This window comes from Astatotilapia calliptera, chromosome 23 (genome assembly GCF_900246225.1).
Source record: "Astatotilapia calliptera chromosome 23, fAstCal1.2, whole genome shotgun sequence".
NCBI classification, from domain to species: domain Eukaryota; kingdom Metazoa; phylum Chordata; class Actinopteri; order Cichliformes; family Cichlidae; genus Astatotilapia; species Astatotilapia calliptera.
In genome coordinates this window covers 42134615-42152340 of record NC_039323.1, presented here as the reverse complement: position 1 = coordinate 42152340, position 17726 = coordinate 42134615, and the positions used below count along the sequence as shown (strand labels likewise).

General features: G+C 43.4%; 1 protein-coding gene across 6 annotated transcripts; it reads left to right on the top strand.

The window, feature by feature from the left end:
• Positions 1-3815: 3815 nt before the first annotated feature.
• Positions 3816-11184, top strand: pnpla4 (patatin-like phospholipase domain containing 4). Of its 6 annotated transcripts, XM_026159503.1 has the most exons (7): positions 3817-3901; positions 4285-4473; positions 4995-5089; positions 6846-6981; positions 7224-7289; positions 9524-9676; positions 10272-11184. In XM_026159503.1, exons 2-7 carry the CDS (start codon positions 4291-4293, stop codon positions 10401-10403), a joined length of 765 nt encoding a protein of 254 aa, XP_026015288.1. In that variant the 5' UTR covers positions 3817-3901; positions 4285-4290; the 3' UTR covers positions 10404-11184. The 6 variants fall into 6 exon arrangements, with proteins under 6 accessions (XP_026015287.1, XP_026015288.1, XP_026015290.1 ...); XM_026159502.1 differs by having other exon boundaries at positions 3816-3901; positions 9524-10339; XM_026159508.1 differs by lacking the exon at positions 3817-3901 and adding an exon at positions 5972-6722 and having other exon boundaries at positions 4431-4493; positions 4995-5755; positions 9524-10339.
• The last annotated feature ends 6542 nt before the right edge of the window (positions 11185-17726 follow it).

The window sequence follows — 17726 nt, the reverse complement described above, 5'->3', positions numbered from 1 at the left end:
GTGAAAGACCAACACAAAGTGGTGCACACGTGAGAAGTGGAACGAACATCAGACATGACTCCAAACATGTTTTACAAATAAATAACTGCAAAGTGGGGTGTGCGTAATTATTCAGCCCCCTGAGTCAACACTTTGTAGAACCAGCTTTTGCTGCAGTTCCAGCTGCCAGTCTTTTAGGGTCTGTCTCTACCAGCTTTGCACATCTACAGACTGAAATCTTTGCCCATTCTTCTTTGCAAACAGCTCCAGCTCAGTCAGATTAGATGGGCAGCGTTTGTAAACAGCAGTTTTCAGATCTTGCCACAGATTCTGGATTGGATTTAGATCTGGACTTTGACTGGGCCATTCTAACACATGGATATGTTTGGTTGTAAACCATCCCATTGTTGCCCTGGCTTTATGTTCAGGGTCGTTGTCCTGCTGGAAGGTGAAGCTCCGCCCCAGTCTCAAGTCTTCTGCAGACTCCAACAGGTTTTCTTCCAAGACTGCCCTGTATTTGGCTCCATCCATCTTCCCATCAACTCTGACCAGCTTCCCTGTCCCTGCTGAAGAGAAGCCCCCCCCAGAGCATGATGCTGCCACCACCATATCTGACAGTGGGGATGGTGTGTTCAGAGTGATGTGCAGTGTTAGTTTTCCACACATAGCGTTTTGCATTTTGGTCTCATCTGAGCAGAGCAGCTTCTTCCACATGTTTGCTGTGTCCCCCACATGGCTTGTGGCAAACTGCAAACAGGACTTCTTCTGGTTTTTTGTTAACAATGGCGTTCTTCTTGCCACTCTTCCATAAAGGCCAACTTTGTGCAGTGCACCACTAATATTTGTCCTGTGGACAGATTCCCCCACCTGAGCTGTAGATCTCTGCAGCTCGTCCAGAGTCACCATGGGCCTCTTGGCTGCATTTCTGATCAGCGCTCTCCTTGTTCGGCCTGTGAGTTTAGGTGGACGGCCTTGTCTTGGTAGGTTTACAGTTGTGCCATACTCCTTCCATTTCTTAATGATGGCTTGAACAGTGCTCCGTGGGATGTTCAAGGCTTGGGAAATCTTTTTGTAGCCTAAGCCTGCTTTAAATTTCTCAATAACTTTATCCCTGACCTGTCTGGTGTGTTCTTTGGACTTCATGGTGTTGTTGCTCCCAATATTCTCTTAGACAACATCTGAGGCCGTCACAGAGCAGCTGTAGTTGTACTGACATTAGATTACACACAGGTGCACTCTATTTAGTCATTAGCACTCATCAGGCAACGTCTATGTGCAACTGACTGCACTCAGACCAAAGAGGGCTGAATAATTACACACACCCCACTTTGCAGTTATTGATTTGTAAAAAATGTTTGGAGTCCATCCATCCATTCGCTTCCGCTTATCCTTTTTCAGGCTCCAGCGCCCCACTGGAGCCTATCCCAGCTGTCATAGGGCGAGAGGCGGGGTACACCCTGCCTCTCGCCAGTCTGTCGCAGGGCCAACACACAGGGACAGACAACCATTCACACTCACATTCAAACCTAGTGGCAATTTGGATTATCCAATTAACCTATCCCCACAAGCTGCATGTCTTTGGACGGTGGGAGGAAGCCGGAGTACCCGGAGGGAACCCACGCAAACACGGGGAGAACATGCAAACTCCACACAGAAAGACCCCGGCCTGGTGGTGGAATTGAACTCAGGACCTTCTTGCTGTGCGGCAACAGTGCTAACCACCGTGCCGCCGTGCTGCTGTTTGGAGTCATGTATGATTTTCGTTCCACTTCTCACGTGTGCACCACTTTGTGTTGGTCTTTCACCTGGAATTCAAATAACAGTGATTCATGTTTGTGGCTGTAATGTGACAAAATTCAAGGGGGCCGAATACTTTTGCAAGCCAGTGTAACTGTGCCTGACACATGACTGTCCGGCCTACAGTTAGCTGTTCTGGGTGTTTCTCATCGACTGGCAGCTGGTTCATCTGTGCTGCCAGATGCTTGTGGAGTGCAGTCAGCTTCTTCAGCCAGTAGATGTGAACCATGTCAGTGTCATGGTCCTGAGTCTGCCGACTCAGTGTTTCTTTATGCTTTTGTTTATTCTGAGTATGTTTTCTGTTATGATTTTGTTATAATGTTTGCCAGAAAACCATCAAATCTGAAGGAGTGAGAGAAATGTGCCAAGAAAGAATGAGTTGTATACAGTAAATCATTAGCGAAACGTCTTTGATAGAAACTAGAATAAGCAAGTGCAAATAAAGTAAATTTAAGAACTTGTAAAATACATATAAGAAAAGATCCAATAAAGCCACACCATAAAACACAGATAATAAAACATTAAAAACACAACATGGGTTTTCAACATTTGCTCTGTTGTTCCACTTTCCAAAGCAGTTTCAGTGAGGACCAGGTGCTCGTTCTGAAGTAGCAAAATGCCAAGACAGCAATACTCAAAATTATGTTCTATAATAAGATTATTCAATTATAACGTTTTGCTAATGGCAGGCAAAGGTTTATTAAATTTTAATTTCATTAATTTAGAGTTCAGATTAAATTTCGTGTGGACATTAGAAGGATTTTCACCTTTGAACATACATTTTGATGGTCTGTGAGGTTGGTATGTTGCACAGTACTCTCATGAGTTTATGGACTATACATGCTGACCAGAAAAACAACAACAACACAAAAAAATCAGTCCACTCTTCTATCTCAGAGAAGCAGACAGATTTCATAATGCTATGGCGATTTGTGTCTTTATCAAAAAACAAACAAACAAAAACATTATTATATTATAAGCTAAAGAAATTGATTCTTTTCTACTCTCCTGGAGTACTCAAAGCGCTCTATACAGCATGCCACATCATACACACAAGCACTCTACACTTTGTCAGGGGTTTCTAACAAACATACACTTTCATACTGGTGGGGGTTAAGACTGGGGGAGCCAGGAATCAAACCACCAACCTTCTGATCAGCAGATGACCTGCTCTACCTCCTGAGCTACAGCCATCACCTGCAGTAGCCAAAGAAAAGAAAAAAACTGAACTGAGCTGAATGCATGTGTTTAGCGCCAGAGTTTGGAGGGCCAGGAGTGACTAAAATATGCCATTAAATAATTAATTAAACGTTTCATTAAATAATTAAAACTGGAATTAATTAATTTAATTAATATTTCAATAAATATTTAAATGCCCATTCATTTTATTTAAAACATGTAATCAATTATTTATGTCTTCATTTCCAATTTTTAAATTAATGACACATTTAATTAACAATTAATTAATTACTACAATATTGACACATTAAATTATTTATTTATTTAAATTTTTAATTATTTATTAACAGATTTAAATCATTATTTAATGGTGTATCTACCCTGACCCTGCGGCTGTCTTCATGAATTTATTTTATCTGTCAGCCTCACCCATCAAAGTCAGGGGGTGGAGTCAACACCATTGCTTTGGCCTGGTGGCCATGTTTTAGTGGGTGTTTCTCAGTGCCAACAATGGACATGTGGAAATAACTGAACTGTACTTTGAAATACCCTGTTTGTATGTCACCAAATATACTTTGAATATTTTTCTAGCCGGGAATGTAGTGTTTTAGTCTTGAAATATCTGGTCGGTTTGTCAAGATTTGTCAAGAAATTGGAATTAATTGATTAAATAAATATTTCAATAATTAAATGCCCCTTCATTTAATTTAAAACATTTAAAAAATTATTTATTTATTTGTTTCACATCTTAATTTTAATTATTGACACATTTAATTAATAATTTATTGGTGTATTTAATTAATTCATTTTGTCACTCCTGGCCCCCCATCCACAGAGTTGAACTCGCGTTATCGCGAGGTTGGTCTTATTTTGAATTCAGGAGCAGGGCTTTGTTTACTTCCGGTGTACACAGAAAGGTTGAAAACGGCTGGTTCTCCAAGAAAAGGTACTCAATATGTTGACAGTGATGGTTTCAGCATTAACCGCGTTATAGGAAATGTGCTTTCGTCACTTTTTGTGTGTGTTTTCAGCGAGCTTTGCTTTTCTGTCCTGTTATACGATCACGACGGTGAGATAAGCATTTGGCCCTAAAGCTGAAGTTTACACAAGTAACAAGCTTGGCGCGTACGCGATGAGGAGTGAAAAAAGGCTTTCTAATGGACACGTGCTTTCATGCGGTCATGTTTGCAGCAGGGCGGAGGGGTCAGACTTCCCTGCCTTCTTGGTTTATTCGTGCTACTCGTATATGTGGCACTAAATTGCAGTAATCACACGGCTGGACTCAACAACGCCACGTGTGACTCATGTCATGTTTGCATGTTTGTGCAGGTGTTAATGATGACGGTCCTGAATCTGTCCTTTGCTGCGTGTGGTTTCCTGGGGATCTATCACTTGGGTGCCATGGAGGCCTTTCTCCGGCATGGGCACAAGCTGCTGGGCTCCCTCGGGGCCTGTGCAGGTGCTTCTGCTGGGGCACTGGTGGCTGCTGTAATGGTCACAGCTCCTGAAAAGTTGGAGGTATCGTGTACAGTCCAGGGGTATGTGGGGTTAGTGAAACCCTCTGGTCTCTGAGCAAAATGGAGACAAACTATTTCTCGCTCCTGATTCTTGCTTCTTCTTTAGTACTGGCAGTTTTTATATGTGTGTGTACGGGACTAAAGACTTTGTCAGGGTGAATGATGCTCAGGGATACTTGCTGTCACACACTTGAAGAACCGTCTGTTTTAGTGATGCACACTGTAACAGCCGATCCTATAAAATAACAACTCAGATGTTAGCGTACTCAGAGTGAGTAATTAGCTGTAAATTCAGGAATCTAGATGAACAACAAGCGATTGAGTGAAATGTTATTTACAAGGCGCACTGTGCTCATATATCCTCTGTTCTCAGTTAGTTTTGCAGATTTCAGACTTTGATTGTATTGAGATAAATCACCAGCTGTGCAGGAAAAATGAATCTGTGAGTGTAGAGCTGAGTGAATGAGCTTTGTTACACTAGTGACTGAATGATATGACTGTGCTTTTGTTTCCTTCTTCCAGCACTGCAAAGACTTCACCTACAGGTTTGCTGACGGTGTGAGACAGCAGCGGTTTGGGGCCGTCACACCAGGATACAACTTTATGCTCACACTCCGGTAACTACTTAGCAGAAGTCTCCTCAACAATCACCGGGCAATGTTACACGATGGAGGTGTTGATGTCTCCCATTGTGGACCTGCAACACGTGTTGCTGTGAATACTGGTTGGTGGTCAATGACCAGCTTAAACACTGAAAACACTGTGGAGATATTTTCCACCTGCTGCAGCGTCATAGCTCTGTGTCACGCAGTGGAAGGTGCACTGAGTTTGTTTAATGCCACAGTAGCAGTGGAATAGACAGATTCATTATCCCCTGAGGTTAACTTGCAGTTACTTTTATGATCCTCATGTTTTGTACCTTACACCATTATCAGGTCAGAAAGCTAAAGCCTTTACCAAACCAGTCAGTCTCTTCAGATTCAGCAGGCATGAAGCACAAGTAGTATCTATGGGTTAACAAGCCTGTTTCAAACATTCCCACAGTTCATACTTCATGTCAGGACTAAACAAACTACGTAACCCTGGAGCACCGTCAGCTGTAGCTGTGCAAAGATGTTTGGTTCTTTCTAAACAAGTCACTGTTTGGCTGAATGGAGCCTGAGCAAGACGTGTTTGGCCCGGGTGCGATCAGGACTTTGTGGAAGAACAAGATTCGACTGAACTCTTAACACGTGCTTTCTGTCAGTGAGCTCGGGACGTTTGTCAGAAAGACTCAGCTGCAGGTCTGTTAATCAGAGTCATAATGGCTTTTTAATTTTCATCTTTTTGTTTTCAGCTTTGTTTGGTTCCAGTTTGCTTGCACTGTGCGGTTTCATGCTTCAGTTTAGTTTTTTAGTTTTAATGCAGTTATTATATTTATATACACTGCCAGTCAGACGTCTGGACACACTTTGTCATTTAATGATTTTTCATTATTTTTACTACTTTCTACATCGTAGATAAACCGAAGACATTCAATATATTTAGATTCCTGACAGTAGCCGCCCTCTGCTGTGTCGACAGCTGCAAACCCTCGGCCTTCTCTCAGTGAGCTTCATGATGTCGTCACCTGACATGGTTTCACCTCACAGCCTGTCAGGGTTCATTGGTGGAGTTTCTTGCCTTCTTAATGACGTTGGCACCATCGGTTGTGCAGCGGTCAGGTTGGTGCACAGCTGACAGCCCTATTTGACAACTGTTAGAGTTCATATTATGACAAGAACCAATCGGAGTAGAGAGAAACAACAGCCCATCATTACTTTAAGAACTGAAGCTCAGTCTGGAAAACTGGTCAAACTTTGAATGTGTCCCCGAGTGCAGTCGCAGAAACCATCAAGACCACGATGAAACTGTCTCACGTCTCAAAGGACAAACACAGTAACTGAAGCTGAAAGCACACAAAGAACGACAAACAGCACCCAGGACTGCAGCACGTCAAAGCTTCTTAGCTGCTGATCTTGGCCTAGTATTCCTAATTCTTCCAGCTTTAGTCTCAGGTGTGTGTATGCTATTAAAACTCATCAAATTATTCATATTTAATGATTTTTCATTTGCTGCTGACCGAGTTTGTGATAGACACAGAAAACAGGTAAAGAGGCAGGGGGCGACCTGCTGCTGGCGGTTAGTTTGTCAGTATCTATGCTTGAAGTGTAAGCTGAGGTGTGAGGAAGGCACACGGCAGCTGAATAAGGCCAGCAGGCTTCGGTCAGTGTAAGTGCTTGATAGCTTGATTAATAATCGCACGTCCCTGTAAAACAGTGTTTACGATGCCCTGTGGAGATGATTCCATTAAAGCTCTGACAAATGAACATCTGCGTGTGGATTTTCCCACAGGGAGGGGATAGAAGAGATTCTCCCCACAGAGGCTCACAGTCTGGCCACTGACCGCCTCTACGTCTCAATAACACACTCAGAAAGTGGCACGAACCACAGCGTGTCGACGTTTACCTCCAGGGAGGAGCTCATAAAGGTTCGCACCCCTCTCTGTAAACACACACAGTCCGTTTCAAACATGGTCATAAATGTTTATGATTGTTTTACAGCCTTGTTTCTCTCCAGTCTTCAGTTTAGTGCTTTTACTACTATAAATGACACCGTGCTGTGTATGAGCTGTTACCTGACTGCACGCGCCTCGTGACCAAAATGTTGAGCGACGAGCTGCCGAACCAAGTGTTTTTGCCGGATAACTGTCCCCCTCTTGTACCTGTCCAGGTCCTGTTAGCCAGCTGCTTTGTCCCAGTCTATGCTGGACTCAAACCAGTAGAGCTCAGAGGAAAGGTAAGGGTTTATGCCGGTGTCAGAACAAAATCAATGGGTTCATGATGTTCCGCAGGAACGAGCGACAGCTTGCTAGACTGATAAATCGAATGCTTTGCTGACTTCAGAGTGTTCGGTGCTAGAAAATGTTAAACATACAAAAGTAGATTATTGAGTGTGAGGAATGCTTGAATACATGTCAACTCTACTCTTTACTGGTAAAGACAACAGCCAGATATCACAGTCTAGGGTTAAAATGAGCTTTAACATGTGGGCATGAAAGAGGTTCTGAATAATACCTGAGGTTAGGGCTGCTCGATTATGGCAAAAATGATAATCACGATTATTTTCACTGAAATTGAGATCGCGATTATTTGACGATATTTATTTAACCCTTTACCATAGAACCAAGTCCGCCAGAGCTTATATTATTTTTTTACATGCTGTAGTGCCATTTGTGGGAGCATTTCAAGTTGCTATACAACTGTTATAGCCCATATTTTAATAATATGTATGCATTAAGTCCATAGTAACTACATTAATTGCAAAAAAGTACAATAAACTACAAAAAAATTGAAAATCGTTTTTGTTTTTTGTTTTTTACATATATTTCTACTTGGAGAAATTTAAGAGGTTTATCCCTCAAAACTTTAAATACAAAAAAGTAGCAAAAATAGTTTACAACAACAGGAAACTTATTTTGAGTGTCTTCATAGTTTTATTTTGGAGATACAGCAATTTTTATATACTGCAGGAAAAACAAAAAAACAATCCTATGATGCAAATTTGCAAAGAAAACAGCAGGTGCATCAAAATAAACTATTTCCAGCAGTGCAATTCGAGTTCTAAGCATCCCAGCAACTATTCAGAAAAGTCAAACATGACCAGTATAGGTTTTTAAGGCCTACAAGTAAAAAAAACTACATTTTCCGCGAAAATGACGTCACTTCCGGTTTCGGCCAGGAAATGGCGGACATGCGACAGTTCGCGCTGACGTCTGTTTCACTGTGGGAAGTGTTACGAACAGCTGATCGGCAAAGCGTGTTTCTGGAATATTATGTTTTTGTTCCTGCAAGAGCTTTTTATGCAGTTTTTGCAAAGCTTTATGTGGAAGGAAACCGTGACCGAGGACAAGCTGATGGCATCAGATGTAAGTACAACTCCTCTGGTTTCATATGCAAAACAAATTATTGCGCTAGCTTACACGGTTCAGGTTCTACAGGGATTTAAAAATAGTTACACAACACGGAGCGTGCTGCTCTGACCGGATTTAAAGGGTTAACAATGACTTTAAAAAATAATATAAAATAGTGTGCAACACCACTGAAGTTTTTTTACCTCTCTTTTCAACCAACGGCAGTCACTCTCCTCTCCAAATAACTTCTGCTTAGCTTTCCGAGCTTCCCTCGGGTCCTCTTAATCAGCGGTCTCCAACCTTTTTTGCGCCACGGACGGTTTATGCAATATTTTCATGGACCGGCCTTTAAGGTGTCGCGGATAAATGAGGGAGGGGCTAATAATCGGCTCAGTCATTTTTAATGATCGTTGAAAGCCCAGATCGTAATCGTGATTAAAATTCGATTAATTGAGCAGCCCTACCTGAGGTTTTGTTACAACGAGCCAAAATGCCTGGTAAAGAAGATATTTGAATGTGTCTTGAGCCACTTTTACACATGAATTGTGGACGACGATGCATCATCTGAAGTTAATAGAGGCCTTTCCTTCAAATAGCACATAACAGGTCCTCTTCAGATGTGCTCTTACTGCTGGAAACCAGTGGAAACCCTGTTCCTTTGGTTCAGGTGAGGGTACACGCCACACCCACTCGCTGTAAATCCACGAGGCCTGTGCTGTTCTCACGTGGATGTAACCTGACATCACGTGGAAGTCATAGAGCGGACAGCTTTCTCTGCTCCGGCTGCTTCGTGCACTAGATTTGAACGTGTCCGTGCTGGTTGGGTTGTAGGAAAGTTCAGGTTTGCAGGGCTTGTCTACAAAGTATTTAATGACAGGATTATTTATGCAGCTGTAGCTCAGGATGTCAAGCAGGTCATCTGCTAATCAGAAGGTTGGTGGTTCCACCCCTGGCTGCTTTTCTCTCCAGGCCATCCATCAGAGTGTGAACGTCAGATAAAACACACCAGCTTCCCTGTCCTGTTAGCATGTTTGTGATTGTCTGAAAGTCTAAACAGCTTTCTTTGCTCTAAACCTTTTTGTAGCTGTTGTGTGACCAGAAGGCTCTTTGTTTCCTGTAGAAATGGATTGATGGAGGATTCACTGACAGCCTGCCGATCCTGCCTTTGGGACGAACCATCACGGTGTCACCCTTTGCTGGACGGCAGGATGTGTGTCCGATCCACAGGGGGCGGTTCAAAACTCAACTCAGCTTGGCCAACATGAACATAATGGTGAGAACCGGAGCATCTGATTGGTCTGTAAGGAGAAACCTGGATTCCCAGATTATTCTCCACCTTCAGCTTTTTACCATAACTGAGCAGCGTGTACGGCTAATAGTGCTAAAGATATGTGCCAGGCAACAAAGCTTTCTCACTCTGTGAACTTCCTGTCAGTGCACGTGGAGCACACCACCACCCAGTGCTCCAACCTGCTGGTTGTATTCAGCTTCTTCAGCAGCTTCAAATTTCCGGAGAGTCCGAAACCAAAGTGCTGCAGTTATGAAACAGAGTCATGTTCAGATATGTGGAGGGTGCGTTCAGACAGAACTGACCGGTGTCCTTCACACGGTCACAGTTCAGATATTAGTCTTTGACATTACGTTAATAATAAAGGTAAAGAGTTCTGTAATCTTAGATGTGCTGCCAGAACCATAAATCTTTTGATCTCGTTAGAAGATGAAGTCGAGCTGTAGATGTTATTTGACCTGATCCAGCTCACAGCACAAAGTGCAGCACGTCCAGCCGTGAATGGCTGCGTGTGCGTGCAGAAGGACGTGTTTCTGTCACTTTGTTGATGTGAACGCAGTCTTTCCGTTGGCTTCCTCAGCTTTCCGTGGAGAACCTCAAACGTCTGAATCAGGCTCTGTTCCCTCCGTCCACCGGCGCCATGCGTTCGTTATGTGAAGAAGGTTTCACGGACGCCGTGAGGTTCTTAAAGAGAGAGGGCTGGATGGGCTGAGCGTCACACATGGACAAATGGAGCGTGTGAAGCCTGGAGTGTCGTTTACCAAGAAGGAATAAACATTTTCTGTATTTATACGTACTTCCTGGGTGATTTTACTCACCCAGGAAACAGACACATGCTAGAAAAGTAACTGCACCGATGTTTGCATGCAGTGATGTTGAAGTGATTCAGCCTTTGACTTGGTGCATGTTTGGAAAGATGGTACATTGTGGGCTTCACTCAGATTACTTTGATCACACAGGCGTCCTCTCTGTGACAGCATGTGAACCTGGACTTTTATCATAGTTTCTTTTCTTTTGACTTGAAGCAAAGTGAAAAATATCGGATATCCGTGACCCGCCTCACAGAAAGGTTTGTGCCGCCCTCGTGGATGCCGGCGGCTCCCCCAGGACACGAGGCAGCACGAGTCTTTGAAGGGTTGGATGTTTGTGCAGGTTTGACTGCTGCTGGGTCACCGTTTGATTTCCTTCAGGAGCGACTTGGCGTGTGCGAGAGCTGCTCTGCACTCAGCCAGGCGAGGCAGCAGTTACACACATGCAGCAGACTGCAGAGGACGGGCTGGGATCAGGATATTCCAGGAACCCTCAGTGGCATTTCCATCTTTTCTATACAGTCTTTTTGGTGAACAGCAGTGTGAAGGCTGCGATGGGGCTGTCGGTGCTGCTGATCTTTAAAACCAGGAACTCCATGTGTTCTGTTTTTTGATGTCCTTTAAATGATGTTTGTTGTAAAATGAGTGATTTGAACGAGTAAACAAAGGAATGTCAAATAATAATGTTCTTGTCGTCGCTGTCATTATTCTCTCAGACCCGAGCCGGCTGTTGGGATGTCTTCGCTCCCTTATCGTCTCTTATGTAGCACGTCTGTGCTGACATGATGCCGTATGAAATCCATCATAGATACTGTGCATACTGACGAAAGTGACAGGGAGCGCCGCAGCTTCATTTTAGGCTCAAGACGTGCAGAAGTCCACCCAGGGATGTGCATCATGAACAGTCCTGAGTAGTACAGAACCTGAATGTTGTATCGTAGTCAGTTAAACATTATTAGTAACAGAGATCTGTGAAGATCTGCTGCAAACACAGAGGTCATCCTACTGTCTGCTGTCATCAGTCAACTTTTATTCTTACCTTTAACAACAAAGTCTTCAACACTAATGTCAACAGACAAACATGACCTGAGTCACCAGGGGCCCGTTCTTCGTACCTCGCTAAGTAAGTTAGCCGGATTTGACTGTTGACGATTTCGCGTGATCCTGGATCGTTCGGTTCTTCGAAGCCCATCCGGGACTTGCTGTCATAGCAACAGAGCCGTAAGCGTAAACCTGCTCGGGAGCAGGTTTACTTTATGTAAACAGGATTAGATCGCGGCCACGCAGGTATGTCCGCTTCATGTATACGAAAGCAACAGCGATATTTTACCACTGTTTCACCATAAATAAATAACATCAATGTAACTAAAGATAATGCAGCACTTGATCCTTTTATTGATGTCACACAGATACATACAGGTCATTTCCTAAAAAAGGGAAATGTACTATTAACATTCTATTACATGTATGTGATTATTACAGATGTAATTCAGATTTCAGAGTAGCAATTGCAATTTACTTCGTGTAATCAAGATGGGAGACCACGGCTATAAAAGCGAAGGTGGATTTGGGAAGCCTGTCGCAGCCATGTCCTGTCCGTATACGCGAGCCACCCATTGCGGAAGGTGCAAGATTGATAAGGAGAGTCCTCAGAATCCAGCGTATATTGCGGGACAGACAGGATCCTTTAGCTCAGCGCGACAGTGTGCTCATAGAGAGATATCGATTTTCCCGTGAGGGTATTATTTACTTAACCAACTTGTTGACGAGGGGGTGCAGGACCACCACCTGTCTTTTTTTGCGCTGCCCCTTTTCTTGGTTGCTGTTATAAACAAACAAACAGATTATTTCAGGGTCTCTGTCCAAGAGACGAAAAGCAATATAAGTGATAAATATTACCATTCTGTAGAATATTCTTATATTTCACTTTTACTTGTTCCCATGTTCTAGTGGGTCCTGTTGTGGCTCTAATGTGAAAGGGGATATAATATAACATAATGTAATATAATATAATGTAATATAATATTGGATAATATAGTGTGATATGATAAATCTACCCTACCACCTACTGGTGTTGGCCAGAGGGGCCGATGGCGCGATATGGCAGCCTGGCTTCTGTCAGTCTGCCCCAGGGCAGCTGTGACAGCTACCAGTGTGTGAATGTGAGAGTGACTGAATAGTGGAATTGTAAAACGCTTTGGGTGCCTTGAAGAGCGCTATATAGATCCACTCCATTATTATTGTTATTATTAAATTACTTACGAGTTTAATTTGTCAGCAACTTTCTGCCAGCCTAAAATCCCTAAACCTAAACTCCTAAAATCCCTCACTCAAGAGTTCTTGCTCTGCTGCCGAAGAATACCGAGCGCGCTCCTTCGACATTTTCGCCGACCAATCAAAGGGTTGCCGATCAATGTTTCTACTATCGATGCGTAGCCCCTGTTGGGCCACCCAGTGATCTCACATTACTTCATCCAGCTATACTAATCGTCGACAACAGGTGTGTTCGGGGAACCGGAATAGCGAGCTCAGAGTTAGCGCGATGATTTGATCTTGGATGTGTCATTTGATCTTGGATGTAGTAAGCGACGTACGAAGAACGGGCCCCAGGACAGGCTTGAGTTTGTGTTTGAGTTCTTACTGAAACGATTCAGGATTGTTTTGCATTTTAAACTTGTAACATCTAAATTTGATTTCGACACACACACACACACACACACGTATCCCACTTGTGCGTATTGTGTTATTATGTAAGCTCACCTGCTGCTTGTGGTAATAAGGCTCATTTAAAGCTTCCGCCTGCGGCAAAGAAACCCCAGCTTGTGTTTTTCTCCCTAATGTTGAGTCTCGTAATGAACTACAGTAGGGGACTGCTGTGTGGACGGAGGCCAGCTGAAGGAGCTCATTTGTTAGTGTAATTATTCAGCTGCTGACTTCAGTGTATGGGACTGAAAAGCTGTTGTTCACACCTGCAATGTGTTATTTGTGTGATAAGCCGTTCAGATCCACTGGAAAGCAGAGAATGCTTTTCAGCTCCTGGAAGTTTTTCATCTGCGAGCTGCACTGTCCTCTGGTCCTAAACGAATGCAGTGGAAACTGATTCTACAAAGGCCCAAAGAGGATGGAGGTCTAGTATTTATGCAATCCAGGAACATCCGTGCCCTTTGTGCTGTTCTGTCCACAGTTATTTGGGGAAATGGGATTCTGGGCTGTAACCACAATACTGCAGTAGAAGCTCCCGCTGAGCCCCGGGGCTGCTGGGAGATCCAGTCGGCAGATATGATTGGTACCTTTGCACAGGCTAATAAACAACTCCACAAGCTGCAAAGATTTCTTTGTTACCCTCGCCTGCACGCTGAAGAAATAAGCAAAACATAACGGCTATTTCCTGATTGTTTTCTACACTGTACTGTCTGAGCATGAAGGAGCGTGACACGCATTAAAGTATATGGCCTAAACTGAGGGCGAATCAGGACGCGTGATATCCCACCCTGTGTTCTCAACAGACGAGCTCTGATGTGACTTACGGTCTGCAGTCCTCATCATAGTCAGCCTGTCCACGTTCCCTCAAAGCAAAGAGCTCACTGCTGAAACACACCAGGCTACAGGTCTGTTAGCGATGCTGAGGGTTGGTTTTATTTTTTTTTTGCAGGCACATTCAGACAGTGTATCCAACTACAACAGGGCTGTCGAACTCCAGGCCTCGAGGGCCGGTGTCCTGCAGGTTTTAGGTGTCACCCTGGGTCAGCACACCTTGACCAAATGATTAGTTCATTACCAGGCCTCTGGAGAACTTCAGGACATGATGAGGAGGTCATTTAACCATTTGAATCAGCTGTGTTGGATAAAGGACCCGTCTAAAACCTGCAGGGCACCAGCCTTCGAGGCCTGGAGTGTGGCCAGGGGTGTCACACTCCAGGCCTCGAGGGCTGGGTACTTCAGACCCAGCAACACACTCAGACAATAACTAGAACTGAAGAAGCTTCTCGGATGAGAGGTGAAACGTCTTCAAGCAACTTAAAGAAGTCCAGACGCTTTTCTTTCCACGCTGTGGGCAGGTTTTATGCCTGAAACACACTGAACACATTTACAGGTCACGTGCCCCGATGCTCAGCCCCAGACTAAGCTTTCATTGGTTGTTTGTTCACACGCTCACATTCTGTGCAGTTTAGGCTGATTTCTTTGGATATTGATGAGTTCAAATTAACTTTTTTCCTCAGCTCTGAGGAATGAATAGATACTGCTGTTCTCTGATCTCTCAGTCCACTACCACCAGTGCCAGATATGATCACAGAGGTCCTGCGACTGTCATCAGCCACAGACGCACTGTTCATGGAGCTTTTCAGAGAAGTCAGGCTTGAACCTGTTACGGTGCTGCACAAGATGATGTTATTTAAGCCGTACATCTAAATGTGGTTCCAATAAGTTTATTTGAATTTCGAGCTCCAGTGACTGAACCTGAACTGGAACACACAGACACAATAACTGATGGTTAAAAAGATGCTAGGGCAGGTCCTGACTTAAACATGGGGTGGTGGGGTATGGAAAAGGGCTCAGATAAGACTGGCTGCAGGGGCCCGGGAGCCCCGCCCCTCCCTGAGCATAGTTCTGCTGCAGGTTACTTCCTGTTAAAAGGGTGTTTTTCCTTCCCACTATTGTAGAGTGCTTGCTCACAAGTTATTTATAGTTTTCACTGTAATTATAAAGCACCACTGACACCATCAGTGAACTGGTGCTATAGATGAGTCTTCTCTGGGAAAATAACCCAAACGGCAGCAACATGGCTCTCTTCCTGGTGCTGCTGAAGGTTGTCACTGTCCCCCTGGCTGAGGTCAGCGTTATCTTGGATTCCAAAAGGTTTCATGCCATCCCACAGAGGTTGATTATCTTGTTAACAATTTCACTTCTTTACTGTATACGAATCTGCTCCTCTGAAAAAGAAATTCTCACATCAGAGGTATAACTTTCAAACACTCACCTGAAAGCAGATGACTCGTAAGCTGGAGAGTCACAAATTTAGAGGATCATCATTTAGCCTGGAGAAATAGTTTGCTGCTTTATAAGAAAGCCCTCCACAAAGCCAGAACATCTTACTATTCATCACTGATTGAAGAAAATAAGAAACACCCCAGGTTTCTCTTCAGCTCTGTAGCCAGGCTGACAAACAGTCAGAGCTCTTTTGAGCCAACCATCCCTTTAACGTTAACTAGTAATGACTTCATGAACTTCTTCACAAATAACATTTTTATCATTAGAGAAAAAATTACCAATAATCATCCCACAGATGTAATATTATCTACAGCTACTCTTAGTACCATTGATGTTAAGTTAGACTCTTTTTCTCCAATTGATCTTTCTGAGTTAACTTCAATAATTACTTCCTCCAAACCATCAACATGTCTTTTAGACCCCATTCCTACAAAACTGCTCAAAGAAGTCCTGCCATTAATTAATTCTTCGATCTTAAATATGATCAACCTATCTCTAATAATCAGCTATGTACCACAGGCCTTCAAGCTAGCTGTAGTTAAACCTTTACTCAAAAAGCATCTCTAGACCCAGCAGTCTTAGCTAATTATAGGCCAATCTCCAACCTTCCTTTATATCAAACATCCTTGAAAGAGTAGTTGTCAAACAGCTAACAGATCATCTGCAGAGGTTTATTTGAAGAGTTTCAGTCAGGTTTCAGAGCTCATCACAGCACAGAAACAGCTTTAGTGAAGGTTACAAATGATCTTCTTATGGCCTCTGACAGTGGACTCATCTCTGTGCTTGTCCTGCTAGACCTCAGTGCAGCGTTCGATACTGTCGACCATAATATCCTATTAGAGCGATTAGAACATGCTGTAGGTATTACAGGTACTGCACTGCAGTGGTTTGTATCATATCTATCTAATAGACTCCAGTTTGTGCATGTAAATGGAGAGTCCTCTTTACACACTGAGGTTAATTATGGAGTTCCACAGGGTTCAGTGCTAGGACCAATTCTGTTTACATTATACATGCTTCCCTTAGGCAGCATCATTAGAAGACATAGCATACATTTACACTGCTATGCAGATGACACCCAGCTCTATCTGTCCATGAAGCCAGATAACACACACCAATGAGTTAAACTGCAGGAATGTCTTAAAGACATAAAGACCTGGATGGCCGCTAACTTTCTGCTTCTTCATTCAGATCAAACTGAGGTTATTGTACTCGGCCCTGAAAAGCCTAGAAATATGGTATCTAAGCAGATTCTTACTCTGGATGGCATTACCTTGGCCTCCAGTAACACTATGAGGAACCTTGGAGTCATTTTTGACCAGGACATGTCCTTCAACGCACATATTAAACAAATATGTAAGACTGCTTTCTTCCATTTGTGCAACATCTCTAAAGTTAGAAATATCCTGTCTCAGAGTGACGCTGAAAAACTAGTTCATGCATTTATTACTTCCAGGCTGGACGACTGTAATTCATTATTATCAGGAAGTCCTAAAAACTCCCTGAAAAGCCTTCAGCTGATCCAAAATGCTGCAGCAAGAGTCCTGACAGGGACTAGAAAGAGAGAGCAGATTTTCTCCTGTTTTGGCTTCCTGTTAAATCCAGAATTCAAAATCCTGCTCCTCACATACAAGGTCTTAAATAATCAGGCCCCATCTTATCTTAATGACCTTGTAGTACCATATCACCCTATCAGAGCACTTCGCTCTCGCTCTGCAGGCTTACTTGTTGTTCCTAGAGTATTTAAAAGTAGAATGGGAGGCAGAGCCTTCAGTTTTCAGGCCCCTCTTCTGTGGAACCAGCTTCCAGTTTGGATTCAGGAGACAGACACTATCTCTACTTTCAAGATTAGGCTTCAAACTTTCCTTTTTGCTAAAGCATATAGTTAGGGCTGGACCAGGTGACCCTGAATCCTCCCTTAGTTATGCTGCAATAGACGTAGGCTGCCGGGGGATTCCCATGATGCACTGGGAGTTTCTACTTCAGTCACAGTTGACATCATGTTCATACTCTGCATTCAATTATTAGTTATTATTAACCTCTGTCTCTCTTCCACAGCATGTCTTTATCCTGTCTTCCTTCTCTCACCCCAACCAATCACAGCAGATGGCCCCGCCCCTCCCTGAGCCTGGTTCTTTCTTCCTGTAAAAAGGGAGTTTTTCCTTCTCACTGTCACCAAAGTGCTGCTCATAGGGGGTCATCTGATTGTTGGGGTTTTGTTCTGTTTCGTTTGTGTT